Source organism: Schistocerca serialis, chromosome 2 (genome assembly GCF_023864345.2).
Source record: "Schistocerca serialis cubense isolate TAMUIC-IGC-003099 chromosome 2, iqSchSeri2.2, whole genome shotgun sequence".
NCBI classification, from domain to species: domain Eukaryota; kingdom Metazoa; phylum Arthropoda; class Insecta; order Orthoptera; family Acrididae; genus Schistocerca; species Schistocerca serialis.
The window spans coordinates 669,706,534-669,724,246 of NC_064639.1; the positions used below are offsets into that span (position 1 = coordinate 669,706,534).

General features: G+C 42.9%; 1 protein-coding gene across 1 annotated transcript in view; it reads right to left on the reverse strand.

Moving 5' to 3' along the window:
* LOC126456318 (uncharacterized) overlaps nucleotides 1-17,713 on the reverse strand; it is a 1,428,646-nt gene that overhangs the window by 247,824 nt on the left and 1,163,109 nt on the right. The window contains exon 16 of the mRNA XM_050092069.1: nucleotides 1,768-1,818. Coding sequence (XP_049948026.1) covers nucleotides 1,768-1,818 — 51 coding nt within the window. The remainder of the gene's footprint in view (nucleotides 1-1,767; nucleotides 1,819-17,713) is intronic.

A 17,713-nucleotide genomic window follows, 5' to 3' on the forward strand; every position in this document is an offset into this window, starting at 1 on the left:
ACGTCTCGTAATTCCTCAAGACGCCATATCCGATCATGTGTATGCAAAACATATTAGAAATAAAAATAAATTTTCTCTGTAAATTGAACTAAATGAAACGAACTGTGTAAATGAAGCAGAACGCAGCTACGTTAACGTTAACTACTCTTTGACCAAGCAGCACCTTTTGACGAACTGGGTACTAACGGACTGTCTGTAACCTTCAAGTAACTCGCCTCAGAAGTATCCAGAAGTGTCACACCGAACGCTTCGGTCAGGGAACATATAATTACTGTGTCACTTTCGTACCGCATTTGCTCAGATTATGTTGCCGAATTCCCTCATATAATATCTCTGAGGCCGTTCTCACAGCGACTGCTGTTGAAATGGGATTACACGGGTCGCACAGACGAAGAAAATCGAAGGAGGACATCCCTTTCAGAGACCTGGGCTAAGCTTCAGACGAAACGCCGTGGCGAAATGCACCAGTTAAAGTCTATCGGTCTGGTGAGTACGACACATATTTTTCTGTATGGGAGTCGTCTAGCAGTACGATCCAAACGCTGGGATCAGACCTGGCGGATTTCAGAACGTTTCTTTTTCATTCCACCTACCTTAATTCAGCTCTTGTAGACCAATGTCGCGACCGATACTTTCATCAAACATGTAGTGGGTCGATCAAATGATTTAGGTATCAGCATTCACTTAAGTTAAAGAAAATGTCTTCGTTGTACAGCATTATCTCAATGATCCATGTTTTACGAGAGCGTGCTGAAAGGTAATGCCTTTGAATATCTTATGTGATAACTCTTAAAGCTTTTTAAATAGAACGAACATTATTGACATTGTATATCTTTATTCCTCAACGTAGTCACCCTGACGACGAACACACTTGCCCCAACGAGATACCAATTTATTGATACCGTCACTGTAGAATGTTTGACTTTGTTCACGGAGCCACAACCTCGCCTCTGCTTGCATTGCATGAATAACGTATGCATGTTTAACCTGCACACATGCCAAGCAAGGAATGCTCCACAGATAAGCATCGGCGTCTGCTTTCACCGCTTCGTGACTATCAAAATGAAGTCCTCGAATGCGTTATTTAAATTTTGGAAACAGAAAAAAATCGGATGGAGGCAAGTCGGGACTGTATAGAGCACAGTCGATGACAGTGACCCCAAGGCGTCGGGTTGTTGGAGATGTCACAGCGCTCGTATGGTGTCTGGTGTTGTCATAGTGAAGCAGAGGGCGCTCCTTATGTGGACAAACTCTTCAAGTTCGAAAAACTGTTACAGCACGCTGTTCATCACGCACCGACACAGTAGCGTTACACACCGCCATGTTACACGCTACAATTCGGAGCACTCTAGTGGTAGAGGGCTGCAGATATCTAGACATGAATAATAAACATGTAGAATGTTAATGACGTATGTTTTATTTTAACAACTTTAAAAGTTTTCGTATGTAAAATTTGGAGGCTTTACTTTTCAGCACGCCCTCACATTACTTCTGAAATATGACTGTGCTGAAATAAATTTACATAAAACTTGTCGTGAAGGAGTGAGAAACAGCCCATTCAGGTCACAAATGTTATTAAATTACCTGGTATTTCTGTTTTTCTTGTTAAACGTTATGGGAGGGAATGCTTTTCTAGAAACGGTGACAACATGTTGGTACGGAACTGCGTTCTAGTGTTAAGGAACATTGAGTTAAGTATTCGATCTTCGTGCGGTGAATTTGTTTTAAAACTATATAACAATATTATTTAGTGAAAATTATGCTTACCAAGACCTGTCGGCGATAGTTGTTCCTTCTTGGATTCTTTGCTGCTGCTTCCTGCAACAAAAGAGAGTCCAGTTTTACTGTCATTAGTCAGAATTAGAGCGATCACAAACGAGGATATCTGTTTTATTTACTCGCTAGTTTACAAATATTTGAACGGGAGTTTTAATGGAGAGGGATAGTGGTGTTCGCTAGCGTTCCACTTCAATAACGGCTCTATACCTTTGCAGCGTGTGATTTCTTCGGCCTGAAGAAAGCTATTTGTGACAATTGTTTTCCAGCAGAGAGGTGATTTGCGACTAGAGATGACTTACGATGGCTTATATCTTGTTTTACAACATGAACAACGTTGTAGCGGTTACAGAGATCATTTCGAAGTATCCACGTGACTCTGCAGTAACAGTTTTCAACGGTTCCTGTCCATTCCTACCTGGATGCATTTAATAGAAGCTGAGACACACCTAACATAGAGATTCCCAGTACACACTTATTGTGTGGTATTTAAAGGTTTCAAAATTCACAGCCGGTCTTACAAGCAATACCTCAAACTACCAGGATGACGTGTAAACTTAGCTGTAACAGGGTCATCCTTTCGTTGTGTTGTCCATCTTACCAAAAACCTTCCACTTACTAAGCTATGAGATTATGGTTCAAATGTCTCTGAGCACTATGGGACTTAACTTCTGAGGCCATCAGTCCCCTAGAACTTAGAACTACTTAAACCTAACTAACCTAAGGACATCACTCACATCCATGCCCGAGGCAGGATTCGAACCTGCGACCGTAGCGGTCGTGCGGTTCCAGGCTGAAGCGCCTAGAACCGCTCGGCCACTACGGCTGGCTATGAGATTATATTTAGCTGTTACCAATTCAAAACTGTAATTCAAAAGGAGAAAATCAAAGAAAAAAACGTTTGACTTTACGATTTATTAAATTGCAAAATATGTCACAAAATTTCACGAAATAACGAAGTGTGTATAAACGTGGAGACCACTAACATGGCTATGCGTTCTAACCCACAGTGCTTCAATTAGCGTGGCTGCAATGCAGGCGAGACGGCCCCTGGCCTTCCTGTTTTTCTGTTTTTAGCCAGCTTATCGCTTTACTGAGGGCTCCTGTAGCTTTGAGTGCAATCCGGTCCTCGACGTAGCTCCGTTACCAGCTGAGTCACCGAGTCGAGCTGTGTTACATAAATTTTGTTACGCCATCAATGTTATCTCCGCCAGCAGACGTTAACCGTCGCAAATTATCGCACTTCGTAAGCAGCTTTGGCGACTTTACACTTCCACAATCAGTGTTAATGAACTAGGAACCCAATGTTGTGATGAATCCACTTCCCCGCGCGACTGCTACGGTCGCAGGTTCGAATCCTGCCTCGGGCATGGATGTGTGTGATGTCCTTAGGTTAGTTAGGTTTAAGTAGTTCTAAGTTCTAGGGGACTGATGACCTCCGATGTTAAATCCCATAGTGCTCAGAGCCATTTGAACCGTTTGAACCAATCCACTTCCTCCCAGAAATTTGTTATAGTAATGATAACACTTTCCTGAAGGGAAAATAAGTTACCTTAGAGGGACCGACAAGACCAAATTTGGCGACTATTTGGACAAACAAGTTTCAAGCCCACTGTCGTATACATGAGGTATAAGAACCTAAGAAGGATTATATATGTCAATGAAAACCGATAACAGACTGCTATTTGGAAAATATTGAAAAGTATTTCGCCTCCAGACTGAATATACCACTTATTTGGTATTTATGTTAATATTGCACTGAACATGACAAATGTTTTACTGCAGGATATAAGTAAGTAAATACCATCTACACGAGTCAGAGCGATGGGCAATGGACAGTGCAAAAGGTATAATTTATGACATCCGGGCGCCTTGATGATCCATTTTAATGCAATTTATTTGAACGATCATCCTGCTCGTCTTCGTCGGATGTTAGGAGAGACTCTTATGTGTGTCGAAGCATCGATAATAGCATGAAACGAGAAAGAAGGGACCAGTGGTCAAAAATATGTACATTGCAATGGACGCATTGGCTCGATTGGCAGCCCGAAAATATATACCCTCTATCATTTAAGGAGAGGTTCTGGTCGAGACAGGTGAAAAATTTGATTTTTTTGACATAATTTGCATCCCTTAAGTACACAGATTATGCCTGCAAAATGATCTTTTTAATTGTGAAAGTACTGTAGCTGTGCGCCGACCGAAATATGGGAAGCTGTGGACGCTCGATGAACTAGCACAAGAAACGATTCAACTGGTACACGAATTTTTGGCAAATAAAGATTTGACAAACTGCCTATTGGCTTCCGTCTCGAGTTCTTCGGCCGACGTTCATCTGATGATTTTACTGACGTTTCGCCAGCACGAGTGGCTGGCAATGTCAAAGCTTCACTCTCCATTGCCTGTGGTGAAGCTTTGACAATGCCAGCCACTTGTGCTGGCGAAACGTCAGTAAAATCATCAGATGAACGTCGGCCGAAGAACCCGAGACAGAAGCCAGTAGGCAGTTTGTCAACAAGTGGCCACGAAAGTCTTAACAATTTTGTAATAAATATTTGTTTAAAAGATGAAACGGGCAACGAGAGCTTCAACGTGTGCAGCTGAAAACTGGTACCGAAACATCTTCATTGTGAGACAGAAACTGTCGAAATGGCAGCATATATAGCTGCAGGTATTTTCAGCGAAGGTTATTCAAATGTTCCGAAGACCATGAACGTGTAAGGAATCATTATAAGGGCGAACAGCAAAAAATTCGCGGAGTTATCTGACAGGAAACGCGTGGCCGCCACGGAGCAAGCAGTGTCGCATTTTGTTAAAAGAGCACGGATTGAAAAAACACGACGCCAGATTAAGAACCAGAGTATGTTTGAGGAAGAAGACGGATGCCTACATGTTCCTGGGATTGCAGAGTGACCGTAAGTTTTGAAACAACGTCTTTTTTTACTACTGCAAATTTTAAATACGTTTCTCTCGAAACAACATTTTTCACCACACGAAGCGCTCTAGAGGCTCGACAGACTAATAGATATATTTGATTTTTTTAAAAATGATAGATAATTAAATTTTGTTGGCTCTTAGCGAGAGCTTTTCTTAGTATCCGAATTTTGAATATTTTTTTAAACATATGAACTTGGAAAAAGATGTCAAGAAATTGATATGTTTTTGAAATAGTTGTCATTTTTATTTCGAGATATTTTTCCAAACCCCATTGTGACGGTCTTTCAAAATCGTTCTAATCTGAGAATTGCCTTTTTTTATCGGTTTCAGACATAGGTACGAGTCTGTACAACGCTTCGCGCAAACCAGTACGCGCAAGACGAGCAGAAGTTAACAAAGGCTGAGGCCGTCATTTTTGTTACGAAATAAAGAAAATTATTTTCATACACATTGCCTGAGCAGAACTAAAAAATTAATATACAAATCTATATTAGAGAGCGTGGTTTTGTATAGAACGGAAACCTGGACAATTAAGCTGAAGCACATTAAAAACTTACAAGCTCTAGAGATGGACTTCTGGAGAAGATCGGAAAGACTCTCCAGGAAAGAGAAGATAAGGAACACCGAAATAATAAGGAGAATGGAAATATAAGAAAGAATATATGGCGTAATGGTTAGGAAGAAATTTCAGTGGTACGGGCATGTACGCCGAATGGAGGAAGCCAGAATACCGAAATTGATACTGAAGTGGGAACCGGAGGGGAGAAGAAGAAGACAGTCTATGACCACCTGGCTCCAAAATGTACAGCACACTATGAGGAGAATGGGCGAAGAGGACACATAAGATCGAAACACTTGGAGTAATATTTTGAATCTGTAGTTTAAGAACGTTTATTCTTTGTATAGTAATTTCCGAGTTAATTATTATGTTGCAGACAAGCCTCTGTAACGAGGAAAAGCTCAAAAAAAAAAAAAAAAATTTTCATACACGAATGTATGTATAATGAAGTGGTAAAACTTCCATTTTAATAAAAACAATCATTGTGCGAAAATAGTTCTAAATTTCATCCATTTTTCGCTTATCGTGCCAGAACCTCCCCTTAAGCAGAAGAAAATACCCGCCCGAATATCAGACCTCGTTAACGCGCCGCTTTTGGGATTCAGAGAGGCTGGATTTTCCCAAATCGTATCTGCCTCGCGGCTTAAGGACGAGGGTTGGTGAGACGGCCAGTTTGGATGTTGTTTTTAGGCGGTTTCCCACAGCCTCCTAGGTAAATACCAATCCAGTATCTTCGTCCCGCCTCAGATACATGCCACGCATACGCTTGTAGAACATTCTCCATTTGAATATGAGATTAACTCGAAACAGGGACAGACGTAGCGTCCTCAGGCAGGGGGCGGAGATGGGAGTAGCAGGAGATTAGTGTTTGACATCCCGTAGACAACGACGTCATTAGAGACGGAACACAAACTCGGATTGGGGAAGAATGGGGAAGGATATCGGTCGTGCCCTTTCAAAGGAACCATTTCGGAATTTGCCTGAAATGGTTTAGCAAAATCACGGAAAACCTACGTATATCAGGACGGCCGGACGCGAGTTTCAACAGTCATCCTTCCGAATGCGAATCCAGTGTGCTAACTACTGCGCCATCTCTCTCAGTGGGGAGGGAGCGGCAGCGTCTGAAGGGCGTCCGGCCACCAACTGTCACTAAAATTACCAAAGACTATACAACAGTGCTGGCCCATCGACAAACGGAAAAAAGGATAGAAAGAGAACGATGAAGAAAAGAAGATGATGATGATGAGGAGGAGGAGTAGGAGGAAGAAGAGTTGAAAAACACCTCATAAATACTCATGATGATTACAGTACAATGCAGGAGCTATCGTACATGACCAGTTTTTCTTCTGAATTAGGCCAACTATGAAGTGCGTAGAACTTAAGGCCTTTTGGCCTTTCTTTTCCTCTCTTCTCAGAACTGCTTCATTTTTTTTTCACTTTTCTTTCTCTTCTCATCGGAAACCTATTGCGTGGACCTTCTCATTACTAGTGTCTCTTCAAATGATTGCTGTTGACTTCGCTTCTGAATTCTTCTTTGTTTTGGCATGTCTATGTAATACCAGTTTTTTGTGCATTTCTTTTGAGCAGGTTACTATATTTTGTTCTTTTCTTGACAATGCCATACTGTGTATTAGAGATCAGAAACGGAGAGAATACGAGCCTAATGTTGCACGTTGTATACATTAAAAGTCAACGCGCCGCTGTTACGTCAGTACCGTAACGGCTTCCTTCCGTTCCGCCGCACTTCCGCGAATGTAAGTAGACAGAACGGTGGCTCTGCGGTTACTTCCTACTATTCCACTTGTCCTCTCTTATTCAAGTGTGCAGATGTGTAAGGTTAGTTGTAACTTAGTACGACCGATTGTCGGGATCATATGGCCTCTTGCGAAGCGGAATAGATATTAAATACTACAATAAATTCACAGCAGTCTCCAAAAAAGACTTATACATATACACATGCGTACGTACATACATACTATATACAAACACATTCACATGTGTGTGTAAGTGGCGAGCAAAAAGTTTCCGCTGGGGAAACTTCCTATAAGACAACTTCCAGTTCTTTGCAAGAAATTAACATGCAAACAGTATGAAGATTGAGTCTCCTAGCTATAGAGGTGACGCAGTAGTAAGACACTACACCAGCATTCTGAAGGACGACGGTTGAAATTACGAACCATCTGTCCACGTTTAGGTTCCATCGACACACAAACGTAAGGTGAATATCGGTATGATTACGCTGAAAAGGGACAGGACAGATTTTCTTCTCCATCGGTCCTTAGTTCACTAATAACGTTATCCTCGACTGGACGCTAAACCCTAATTCCTTGCTTCTAATTTCGTGTTGATCTTCATAATGTGTAAATATTCTTGTTCTGTCGCTCTGCAATTTATTGTTCCCGAGCACGTTGCTGCATACACATTTCGGTAGCGAACAAGGTGGAACAGTGGCTATGGCACTCATAGTCGGGAAAAACGGGGACCAAAACCCGGTCCAGGAATCCTCATTTTCCTAGGGTTCCCAAAATTATTCCAGGCAAGTGCTGTGATGATTTCTTCCATCAGGACACGACAAATCTCTTTCTCTGCCCTTTTCTATCTTATCTAGAATCTCTAATGACTCGTTGCCGATGACACGTCGAGCTTTTAACTTCGTTCCTTTCAAGCTTTGGTGAATATATCCAAGACAGATTTCAAGCTATAGTTACCTAGCCTCTAGAACAAGCAGTCTCTCTGTCGTGATGCAACGTCAGTGAAATACGACAATACCTATAAAACGTTTAAGAGAAGCGCGCTTGCTCACAGACGCATCGATTATCTGTCAAGCATTTTATGCAGCTGGATCTTATGTACAGAAATGTCGGCTCTTTACCTTAGTGTAATGTTTTCAGTTAATCGAATACTATCTATCTAGCATAACGATTTCAGTTTATTAATCGTAGTTAAATACAGGTATATGATGGTTTGATTTTTGTGATGACGGTTTCTGTTTGGATGAATTCAGGAACCGAACACTTTTCGTACTTCGTTTGCAATGAAGATTTCACACCGTAAATGCGCCATCGACAATGTGGCATGGTGAGAGACTCACGACACACGAACAACTAAACGGCAGAATACACCATATCAAGCTTTGTTGTCCCTACCGCATAGACTTAATTTACATTGCTGTATGTTTTGTGACCGGCTGCCTAACCTCTTATTGATAGCTACAGGGGTCTCTTAACGGCTGAATCTGGTGGTGTGCAAAGGTATTACCGAAAGGCCATCCCAATACAAACCCAGCACACACGCCGTTGCTCGTCCCTGCCAAGTGGAGACGGACTCTTTTCATCTTCTCTATTTTTTTGTTTATGTACTGCAGCTTTTATACTTATACTTATTGACCTGTCGAGCTGCAGCCTTCCTGCACAGATTGTCATATCTACACGTCGGTGGCATAGGCTGAGCACCAGACATATTAGCGCAACACCAGATATACTGGGGCAACAAGGTGCCTTCAGTTGGTTGCATGTACCATGCGTAATCGATTCATGTTACTTAGTTCACTGGAAAAGCGGAAACGTAGGGTTATATTTCAAGAGCTCAAATTTAGCACCGAAGAAAACCGCACAGTCACAAGACACATCTTTGTTTTAGCTGTTAAAAATCAAAAAGCGTACTTACGGTTACTATTTTGGTGAAGAGCATTAATTACGAGAAATTTGTAATTTTCCAGTTCCTTACGTCCTTCGTGACCGTTCAAATGGGTCGCGCGGGATAGCCGTGCGGTCTAGGGCGCCTTGTCACGGTTCGCGCTGCTGACCCCGTCGGAGGTTCAAATCCTCCCTCGGGCATGGGTGTGTGTGTTGTCCATAGCGTAAGTTAGTTTAAGTTAGACTAAGTAGTGTGTAAGCTTAGGGACCGATAACCTCAGTAGTTTGGTCCCTCAGAACTTAAATGCGATTGCGGTCTTTCTCGGCGTATTCCACTGATGAATTCTTCTCGGGTTATCAGTCGAGTGGTGGCGTCGTGTTGTAGCAAATGACATCGCCAGAAGATGATGGGTACGAAACTCATCGAAACGCGAAACGTTGCGACAAGACGACGCCACCACTCGGCTGATAACCCGAGAAGAATTCACCCTTAGAACGTAACACAGATTTCCAGATTTCGTTCAGATGAGAACAAAAAATCGTAAAGAGCGTTCTTACGATGGTAACCTGCTGCGGCGTGAAGGGATCACGAGGTCATGTTTTCAGAACAGTGTGTCCAATGTATGACTCACGGCGTGACAAGGGTAGACGCGTCCTATCGCGTCAGCTGACGGCACTTTAGACAATGTACGCGTCCCATTAGCATTTCTGTCGTAGAGCCACTTTATTCATTTTGGCGGTTAGTAAGAAAAGGCGTTGAAAAGGTACTTCTAAAAGAGTATATTGCATACTGTTAAGCCCCGCCCTACGAGTTTGTCTCATTCGAACTTCAGCATGACTCACTGATGAGAGTCACTGGCACAAGACAGTATTTACGAGTATGAGTTTGAAGATAAGCATACAAAAGTATGACGTAAAGTTAACGGAAGTTCCATTAAGTCGCTAGCATATATAATTAAGCATATGTCTTACAACGCCTTACGTTTGTTACTTTGGCGCATATGATGAAGCAAATTCTAATATTTCGCTGTCAGTGCGGATACTCCCTATGTATCGTTTATTTAATTTTCTTGTACAGAACACAAGGATTTGATTGTTAATGTTCAAATTCAAATGGTTCAAATGGCTCTGAGCACTATGGGACTTAACTACTTTGATCATTAGTCCCCTAGAACTTAGAACTACTTAAACATAACTAACCTAAGGACATCACACAAATCCATGCCCGAGGCAGGATTCGAACCTGCGACCGTAGCAGTCGCGCGGTTCCGGACTGCGCGCCTAGAACCGCTAGACCACCGCGGCCGGCCGTTAATGTTCAAAACTGACACTCATTTACAGATATACAGTTTAATCGATGAATCGTATACATGAGCAGCAGTTGCAAGTATGTGCGTGTCTGCATCCTGGCTACATCTTTACCTGACAAGCAGACAATGTTCACGATCCGAAACAATAGTCAGCAACAACTGTTGTGAACTATTTTCGTACTAACCATGTTAACAAATGTATCGTACGAGAGTGTCATATAGTTATTTAGAAATGTGTGCTGTGTATTCTATGGGGACAAGTAGCTTCTTGCTTGTACAAGGCGCCTCCCCTGTTCCTCCCTCTACCATCCACCACTACCTCACTTCGCCACACAAACAAACAAACAAACAAACAAACAAACACACACACACACACACACACACACACACACACACACACACACACACTAAAACAAATACACACAGACACATACAGACACACACACACACACACACACACACACACACACACACACACACACACATAACGTGATGCAACAAGAGTCGAGAGCAAGGGTCGAAAGAGAGATAATTGAATTATGGACGTACGTTATCATCTCCGTAGGCGGCAGGATATGCTCGTATGTTTGCGTTGAACCACGGCGATGTCACTCTCATGAAACGACCCCTGTGGCACCAACGTATATCTTTAACTTCCGCTGACCCCGCCTGTGAGGTCTGGTGTCCGTGCTTCACTAGAATAATCGTCATTTCGTGCGCTAGTCGTAGATATCACGCGACATAATGCTTTTGAAATGATACCTATGAGTACTGTCTTTAAGACAAGTAATGAACAGTGGAGTTTCCCAACATCAGCCTGTGCGCATCTCTATGCATAACTGAGAGAGCGGCTCAGGAGTAATGCCTTAGAATTTTGTGTGTGAAAACTCTTAAGGCTTTTTAAATAAAAGAGACTTTATTAACATTCTACATCTTAATTCTTGATGTCTGCATATTCGCTTAGAACTCCGAATTGTAGCTTGTGATACGGCGGCGCATAAGACAACGATGACGGTGCGTGAGAAACAGCTTGCTGTAATCGAGTTTCGAATTCGAAGAGTTCGTTCACATATGGAACACTTCAGCGTGACAATGCCACACCACACATGAACCGCTGCGACATCTGCAACAATCGGACGCCTTGGGTTCTCTGTCAACGATCATCCTCCACACAGTGTCCATTTCGTCCCCATCCGATTTCCATCTGTTTCCAAAACATTACACTTTTGAGGACTTCACTTTGATGGTGATTCAGTGGTGCCAACAGAAATGAGGTTGTGGCTCCGTCAACAAAATCAGATATTCTGCAATGACGTCGTCAACAAACTACTCTGTCGTTGGGAGAAATGTGTTCGTCGCCAGGATGACTATGCTGAGAAATTAATATACTGACATGAAGAACAAAGATGTAGAATGTTAATAAGGTTTGTTTTATTTAAGAAACTTTAAGAGTTTTCACACAAAAACTCGGAAGCATTACCTGTTAGCGCGCCTCGTACGTTCGCGTCGCCTTGGTACGGTCGATTTAGGATTGGAGGTGGCCCAGTGTTACTGATTGTGCAACATGTGTCTTTTGTCTACCGTTCTTCGAACGGTTCGTTATTCATGAATATTCTCTACTATCAACTGAGACGCACAAATAATGCAGAAGTATTTTTTACAAAAACTCAAATTTTATCTCCTCGTCGTGTTATAGTTCGTCGTGTGGAAGTACATATTACATCCTACGATTACGTGTAGATTAATCTTATGAATTTCATTTATTTTTCTGAAAAAGAAAAAGCCTGTGCAGAGCAGTGAAAGATACAAGTAACAATTGCGATGAAATTGATGAAATGTTCGGCCTTATTACGATCATTTATGGAACATATGTAGATACATAAGCAATTTCTCCATGCTCCCGCGACGAAATCTGTTGTAAATGTGGTAAAAACAGACATGGTATGTCAAAATTGTCAATTACCCAGAGGGCATTTTCCGTAGTATGTACCAAATATCACGCAATAGCAAGCCAATAATTATAATCATTAAACGAAAGACCTATGCTTGTGAATCAATGAGTGGTTTTATTTAATTATTAGAAGAGAGATGGAAACTGAAAATCATTTTGTTACAACTGAACAGGTTTGAAAAACATATTTGTGTCTAAGTGAAAACAAGGTACATTGACAGATTTGGAAAGACAACTGTAAACTGGAATAGCAACGATACTCTAAAGCTACAAAACAGCAAAGAGCAAACAGTGCACATAATAGAAATTTGGCCGTAATCAGGGAGGAGAAAGGAGTTAAATGAAAGTCGAGAGAAAATGGGGAAAGAAAGCAAGTAAAATATGCAGGTTTTATCAAAAATAATAGTGAACATATCAAAGAATAACACTACCTACTCTCTACATGTACTCATAGTTACAAGCCAGGAAGCACGAGATATTAAGACCAATGATGAACAACTGAAACAGTGGAAGCGATACGAAAATATGGAAAGGAGGAGAACGGAATGGATCGTGAAGGGAAAGTGGTGAAGAAGCAAGACGAAATACGAGGTGGCAAGACGAGCGTGTTATAGGGAGAAGCCTTCGACCTATAAGGCTTAGATTTTATATTTTCGTTGCTGTTTGCTGCTGACAGTCTTTTCACAATGCTCAGGACGAAAAAACGTACATAATAAAGTTAGTAGTTGCGAAAATTATTTGCAACCGCCGCCCAAGTACAGTACCAGAGGGAAAAGCTCCGACATCTGAGAAAACGTCTCATAAGAGTGTCGGGGATGAGAACGTGTCAGGCAGAACGTACTTGTACTTCGTCACTTCCGTCGCGGCTGGGTGAACTGCTGGCAAGCCGCCGACCTGATAGGCAGGTTCAGGCAGCGTACAAGCAGCGTCCTGTTCCCCGCGTCGTGTAATTATACGTCTCGCTCATAACTCTCTGACAGCGGCGATTCTGAGAATTCCGCTGGCTATAGATAGACGTGGAGGATCACAGCCCTACCGTGGGACACAGAGTACCGTTGCGCGCGTATCAAAGCGGGGCAACTGACCGAAAGCTCCAAGAACGCTGCTTCACAGACACCCGAGACTATCTCACCGACGAACTCTACATACAGCGCAATAGGTCCATATCTTAAAGAAAGTTACACTGAAAATGAGGAACAGTGAACAAAGAGTAAAATGATCATAACGATATCAGGTGTTACTTGACAATGATCTTATGAGCAGTTATACCGTCGGGTGGCATAAAAGCGATTTATTGCTAAGAAATTTAACGCAAAGTTTTTTATAACAAGCCAGAAGCAAAAGAGTTGCCTCATCACGAGCGTTGCATTATAGGGGCAGCGAGGTATGTCAGGCCCCGTAGACGGTCTCATGATATCCCTTGGCCCGCACTAGCCGTTGGATGTCGTGAATCGATCGCCTGATTAATCGATCAGCTGATTTTAGTTTAACAACCCTCCTACTGTTATTGGTTTTGATGCAATATTGCATCAAAACAACTGTTCAGTTCATAGTGCTGTGAAATGTGGAAAAGAACCGCAAATTGAAATTTATAAGAAGAAGAACACCAAAAATACGAGGTTTGTCCGGAAAATACGTATAAAAGTTGAATAATGTCTTTATGTTACAAGTTGCAGTCACCGCCAGGTGGGACTACTGCTGTAATCAATCCCATCAACGCTCAGATCGAGTCAGAGCACTCTGCATGAAGGTGGGAGTGTGCGGCAGCTTGTTGACAGTTACCCTTTTTCACCTGCCGTCAGCATGGAGCTCTCTCTGATTAAGGAACAGCGCGTCAACATCGAGTTTCTTGCAAAGCTAGACGAGAATGGCCATGAGATTTTTGAGTGTTTGAAACAGGTTTACGGAGACAATTCTCTGAAGGAACCAACCGTGAACAAGTGGGTAAAAGGGTTCCGGGATGGCCGAGAAGAAGTGAACGATGACCCTCGCCCAGGACGCCCGTCGACATCGAGTTCCGATGCAAATGTTGAACGAATTCGGGCTTGTTTTCTTAAAGACCGTAGATTGACAGTCAGAATGATTGATGACGAGCTGTCAATCCCCAAAACAATCGTTCACGAAATCCTGACACAAAAACTTGAAATGAAGAAATTGTGTGTGAAAATCGTACCGAAGCTCTTGACGCCAGAACAGAAAGCAAAGAGGGTTGAGTGCTGTGAGGATTGATTGGAAGCAGAGGAACGAGGGGACTTTCTCAACCGAGTTATCACTGGAGACGAGTCCTGGTTTTACGAATTCGATGTGGAGCTCAAATCTCAAAGCAAGGAATGGAAACTAGCAGGAGAACCGAGAACAGAAAAGTCGCGAAAATCAAGGTCCAATGTGAAGACAATGTTGATTGTTTTCTTTGATTCTAGGGGCATTGTTCACAAGGAATTTGTCCCTCCCGGCCAGAGAGTGAACGGAAATTTTTGCGTTTAAGTTCTGACACGTCTCAGAGCTCGTGTGGCCCGAGTTCGACCGGAGTTGGCAAAAGGAGACAGGTGGATCCTTCATCACGACAATGCGCACGCTCACACGTCGCTCGTTGTGCGCGAGTTTTTGGCCCGAAGCTCAATCACCGTGGCGGACCACCCGCCTTATTCACCCGATTTAGCCCCGTGTGACTTCTTCATGTTCCCGAAATGCAAAATGGTGCTTCGGGAGCGGCACTTGGGAGATGTGGAAGCGATCAAGGCGGAAAGAACACGGCAACTGAACAATATCACAACTGAAGACTTTCAGCAATGTCATCAACAGTGGAAACGGCGTTGGCAGAAGTGTATCGCGTCTCAGGGGGAGTACTTTGAAGGAGTCCATATTGTAATACCTGAGTAATTGCAAAATAAAGTTATTATTCAACTTTTATACGTATTTTCCGGACAAATCTCGTACAACAGGAGCGTAATATGTGGAAAATTGTCCACGCAACCTGCCACTGAAGATGCCTGGCAGAAAATAAAGGCGAAACGCGTATGGCATGAAATTGCGTTTCATTCAGTTGCTGTCAGACGGTCCATAAAGTAAAAATTATCAATATACCGTAATTAATTCCTTGACTTAGCGTTGCTCCATGGCGAGCGCAGAAGTGTAAGAAAATGGGTATGTGACATGACTTTTGATGCGAGACAGGATAACGAGAGGACGTGTATGAAGTGAGTGCAATGAAACAGTCATAATTAAGAGTCATATTGTATAATTTGTGTTTTTTGAGATTCACAAGCGATATGTAACGATAACCTGGAGTTTAATAACAGCCATAATACAGTATAGTCCATTTCAAAGGTAATTTCGCGCATTTATTTTTGATGAAAAGATTCTGTGGTGAACTGTAATGTACGACAAGCTTGTATAGGACTTCGAACATTTGGTGGTCGACGTTTGCTGTAGAACCTGCTTCAGTAAGACGGTCAAAAGCATACAGAAAGTTTTCTCTGCTGAAACGAACTCATTTCACTCGCGGACATCATCGAATGATCAAATGCGAATGGCAATATCCCAACTCGAGAAGATCCTATAGAAGTTATCTTTCTCTTACATTTCAAGAATTTTGCAGGCCACCGTCGGAGTCAGGGCTGTTTCTACACCACGAGATTTCTACGTGTATGAAATTACGTACGCTGTCGACGCAGCTTTGGAAATTGATATTGTCCTTCACAGACATACAAGCAGAGGCACTACACGCACTAGTTAAATATCAACGAGTTTAATATTACCAGCTTAAAAACGTTAATTTATTCTTTTGAGCCATAATATTATAGTTTTAGTCTGTTATCTTATCGACAGAAATGAATGTGTAGAAGCAACTATGCAAGACAGCGCCGCACGAATAAATGACAGACAGGCTTTGGTCACCGCATAAGAATCGGCGCAGATGAAAAATGAGGTGTGCAAAGCAAAGTTTCATATAGTAGCTACGTTTTTCCCTGGTGGTCGTGTTTAATATCCTACATATGGTTCAAATGGCTCTGAGCACTATACGACTTAACATCTGAGGTCATCAGTCCCCTAGAACTTAGAACTACTCAAACCTAACTAACCTAAAGACATCACACACATCCATGCCCGAGGCAGGATTCGAACCTGCGACCATAGCGGTCGCCCGTTTCCAGACTAAAGTGCCTAGAACCGCTCGGCCAATATCCTACATAGATGGCGTAGCTGTGTTAAGCAGAGCTGAATAGGTTATCTTTACCTTGTGGTACCATGCAAAGCGTAACTTATGTTATTTTCGTAGGGTTTAGTGAGTCGTGGAATACCTCCTAATATCGTTTCGGACTTACTTTTGCCCAGGGTAGTGCATCAACTCAACTTGGCTTGGATTCCAAAACCCGCTGTAAGTCCTCTGCAGAAATATTGGATCATGCTGCCTCTATAACCTTCCGTAATTGCAAAAGTGTTGCCGATGCAAGATTTTCCGCACGAACTGACATCTCGATTAGGTCCCATAAATGTTCGATGGCGTTCATGTCGGGCGGTCTGGTGGCCAAATAATTTGCTCGAACTGTCCATAATCTTCCTCAAACCAAACGCGAACAATTGTGGCCGGGTAAAAAAGCACATTTTCGCACATAAAAATTCCACCGTTGAATGGCTGCAAATGGTCTCCAGGTAGCCTAACGCAACCATTTCCAGTCGATGATCGGTTCAGTTGGACCAGAGGACCGAGTGCATTCCATGTAAACACAACCCACACCTTTATGGAGCCACCATCAGCTCGCACAGTGTCTTGTCGGCTACCTCGGTCCGTGGCTTCATGCGGTCTGTGCCACACTCGTACCCTACCATCACTGCTTGCCACTTGACTCATCTGACCAGGCCACGGTTTTCCAGTAGTCTAGGGTCCACCCGATGCGGTAACGAGCCCGGGAAAGGGGCTGCAGGCGATGTCGTGCTGTAAATAAAGGCACTAGCGTCGGTCGTCTGCTGCCGTAGCCCATTAACGCCAAATTTCGCCACACGGCTCTAACGGATACACTCCACACTGATTTCTCGCGGTGTTGTTTGTCTGTTAGCACTGAGAACTCTACGGAAACGCCTCTGCTCTCGGTCGTTTAAATGAAGGCCGTCGACCACTGATTTGTCCGTGGTGAGAGGTAATGCTTGAAATGTGGTATTCTCGCCACATTCTTGGCACTATGCATCTCGGAATATCGAATCCCCCAACGATTTCCGCAATGGAATGACCCATGCACCTAGCTCCAGCTATCATTGCGCGTTTGAAGTCTGTTACTTTCTGTCTTGTGGCCATAATCTCGCCGGATACTTTTCACGTGTATCACCTGAGTACAAATGACAGCTCCGCTAATGCACTGACCTTTTATATCTTGTGTACGCGACACTATCGCCATCTGTTTATGTGAAATCGTTATTCCATGACTTTTCACACCTGTATGCGCGTGCGCGTGCGCTGTTGGTTACGCCTGAGGGGGAGGAGGGGATTTTGCATGACGTATTGACTGTGATTCCGATGGCGTCGATGTAAGGAGAATTTTACATCACT